General features: G+C 38.8%; 1 protein-coding gene across 1 annotated transcript in view; it reads left to right on the top strand.

The window, feature by feature from the left end:
* Window positions 1-12: 12 nt before the first annotated feature.
* Window positions 13-3,505, top strand: part of Dis3l (DIS3 like exosome 3'-5' exoribonuclease) — a 36,929-nt gene continuing 33,436 nt past the window's right edge. The window contains exons 1-2 of the mRNA XM_048793214.1: window positions 13-561; window positions 1,042-1,195. Coding sequence (XP_048649171.1) covers window positions 1,152-1,195 — 44 coding nt within the window. The 5' untranslated portion in view covers window positions 13-561; window positions 1,042-1,151. The remainder of the gene's footprint in view (window positions 562-1,041; window positions 1,196-3,505) is intronic.

Genomic DNA, 3,505 nt, shown 5'->3' with positions numbered 1-3,505 from the left:
GCTGCGGGACGCTCCGGCGGCTTCTCCTGATCAAATGGAAGAGCCCCAGAGACTGGCGCCTCCCAGCCCAGAGGCCGGTGGTTCGGGTTTTCAGAGCGGCCCTGAGGGCGCAGGCACCTCGCAGCCTGGGGGACGGCTCCTGACCGCTCGGGCTCTGCGGTGAGAGGCTGCCGCGCGCCGCTGCAGCCCACTTGACATGGCCTCCTCCGCTCCTGCAGATTTTCAGGCCTGCCAACCCGGACGCCTTGAAGGTTTATACAGTGGAGAGCAGGACTTGTGAATTACCTAGGCCTTCGTCGTGGGGGAAGGTGGTGTGAAAGCTGGATTGGAGACTGCTGCGGACCAGACTTGCCCGCTTGGTTTCCAAGTTGCAGGAGTGGCCCGTTTAACAATGAGGGTTACTGTTCCTTCCCCCTCGTGGGAGATGAGCACGGTGGTCCTTTTCAGGGAATGCTTGGAATTCTGTTTATGGTTGGGGTTCAGCTTGGTTACAGTTTCAGTTACAGCTTGGTTAAACAGCTCTCAGCTGGGTGGAAAGCCTACCACTTCCGGTTGCTTGCAGTAAGCATCTTTTCTAGTCAATTCCATCTTTCTGGGACTTGAGACTTCTGAGCATGTTTAGAAGCTTGAAACATGACCTACTAGAAATTGCTGGGTACATACAAGTGGTTAACATATACATACAGTGCTTCATTTGAATGTGATAGCATGTCAATGAGGAGGTAACAGAAATATCCAGCTTGTGCTGAAATGTACTTGATTGCTTTTAAAATATCAGTTGTCCTCTCCTGCACCACTAGCAACACCATAAACCACTTTGAGCATGAATTTATCACAGCTTCAAAAACAAAAAAAGAAGGCGCAGCGTTTCCCAGAACTTTGGGCTTCTACCAAAGTAGATTTGTCTTGTCTTTTAAAGAACTTTATGTTGGAATTAAGATGGGAAGTTATTTTGCATACTGGGGCACCATGACATTGAGATAGTAATAAAACAGGTTTGAAAATGTTATCTAATATCTTACATTTTGAATTATGTTTCAGAGGGGAAGCTCTTGTCTAGTGATGTGACTCATTATGTGATCCCAGACTGGAAAGTTGTTCAAGATTACCTTGAGATCCTTGAATTTCCAGAGTTGAAGGGAATTATTTGCATGCAAACGGCTTGTCAAGCTGTGCAGCATCAAAGAGGCCGGAGGTATCTGTTTTGCATTATTTATTTATTTATAGTGGGGATTTTTTCTCTCCCTTTAGAAAAGGTCTCTTGTTGGAGGGGGAGGGGAAGAATTCATTATTTTGTCAGAAAGGACTTTTGAAACTAATTTGGTATTCTCTTTGCTAGTGAAGAATGCAGTAACATTATTTTAAATTTCTGCTTCAACACCTGGCCCAAAACTGACTGTAGATCAATAAACTGCAGTATCCCCAGTATATAGGTATTTAAGATTCTAGTATGAACTGACTTTTGGTTTGCATTTTTATGGTAGCAGTGTTAGTGCATTTTTTTTTTCTGTTAATGTATATTATTTAAGCTTCTTTTTTTATAGATACATTGTTTCAGTAACCTACATTGTTTTCTTTAGAAAAGGACTACTTTTAAAATAAAGCCTCTATATAAAATATTTTAAAAAGGACGGGGTAGTGCTGGGGTTGTGGTTCAGTGATAGAGCGCTCACCTTTATTGTGAATTGCAAATTGTACTTATAATGATTTATCCAATAAAACCATAAATAACTTGTTTTATTTTTAGATTACTAGTGTAAATATTAGCCACAGTAATTGTATTTGCTGATCAAAAATTTCTAATTGAACTAGTCTAAAATACTTGCCTTGTACTTAAATGAAGAATAATTGTCCACCTTTTAAAGAAGTGCCCTAAAAATGGTTTTGCTTCATTGGATACTGAGAAAGATTTTATGATTTGAACTTCAGACTGTATGGAAATAGCATATTAGAATTATATATCCAAAAGCTTAACATCCCAAGCTATTTAATAAGCAGAAACTACGTGTTTATTCTTTTTTTTTCAATGTTGTAGTTTCTTCAGAACTTGATACTAAAAGATGAAGTTGTTTTTATTTGTATATGAAAATGATAAATTGTCCTTATGATACGCTCAGTTAAAAACGTACATTAACTAGACTGTGTACAGGCTTTTTTCAGATAGAATATTTTAAAATATCTTGAAGTTGATTTTATTCAGACACAAAGATGTAGATGTTTACACACATCCAGGTTTCAGTGCTGCTTCAGGTGTCGTATTTCAATTTCTACTACTAAAATCAATGTGTTATTATCGTTCAAATTGCTAACACACTGCAAGCCTTTTCAAATTCTGTTTTCTGATATATTTTTAACATTAAGGATTGTTTTAAAAACCAATTCCTGAGACATTCAAAAGCAAAGAGTCAGAATTTAAATGTCTTTTCTCCTGAACATTTCAAAAGTAGTTAACTTGATGAAAAACTATTGGTTTTCCAGTACTTTACCGTGTCTCTCAATATACTAAATGCAAAAACAAAAGATAAGGTTTTATGAAATAGGTTTTTATGATAACATTCTGCTTTTTTTCATTGGATAAGCCCTTTTCTTTTTTCCAGTACTGGGGATCAAACCCAGGGGCACTGTACTGCTGAGCTACTCCCCCATACTTTTTTTTTTTTTTTTGAGACAAAGTCTTGCTAAATTTCTCAGGCTGGCCTGGAGGCCTGGAATTTTAGATCCTCCTGCCTCAGTCTTCTGAGTGGCTGGGATTATAGGCATGTTCCACCAGCCATGCCCCCACCCCCCCACCTTAATAAATACTTTTTGAGTTCCTAGTTCTAGGCCTTGAGGAATACAAAAAGAAGTCTTAATTCCTCTCATAATAAACCTGTTGTTTCATTGGGGTCAACTGCAAGGAACAAGAAAGTAATTATGAAGGATCATAGCCACAGAAGGATAGTTAATGTGAACTATCCAAAGTACAAATGTGGGCTGGGGATGTGGCTCAAGCGGTAGCGTGCTCGCCTGGCATGCGTGCGGCCTGGGTTCGATCCTCAGCACCACATACAAACGAAGATGTTGTGTCCGCCAAAAACTAAATAAATAAATAAATATTAAAAAAAACAAAACAAAGTACAAACGTATAAGTGGGTGTGAGGTTAGGTCAAAAAGCGAAATAGGTTTGAAACTGGTCTTAAAAAATCTATTATGAGGGTTGGGGTTGTGGCTCAGGAGTAGAGCACTCGCCTAGTATGCATGAGTCACTGGGTTTGATCCTCAGCACCACATAAAAAAATAAAATAAATTAAATAAAGGTATTATGTCCATCTACAACTAAAAAATATTTTTAAAAAATATATTATGAGCTGGGTGCAGTGGCCCATGCCTGTAATCCCAGCACCTTTGGAGGTTGAGGCAAGAAGATCACAAGTTCAAAGCCAGCCTTAGCAACTTAGAGAGGCCCTAAGCAACTCAGTGAGACCCAGTCTTTCTTTTTTTTTTTTTTTTTTTTTTTTTTTTTTAA

Source organism: Marmota marmota, unplaced genomic scaffold (assembly GCF_001458135.2).
Source record: "Marmota marmota marmota unplaced genomic scaffold, marMar, whole genome shotgun sequence".
NCBI classification, from domain to species: Eukaryota; Metazoa; Chordata; class Mammalia; order Rodentia; family Sciuridae; genus Marmota; species Marmota marmota.
This window is presented reverse-complemented; position numbering and strand designations above follow the sequence as displayed.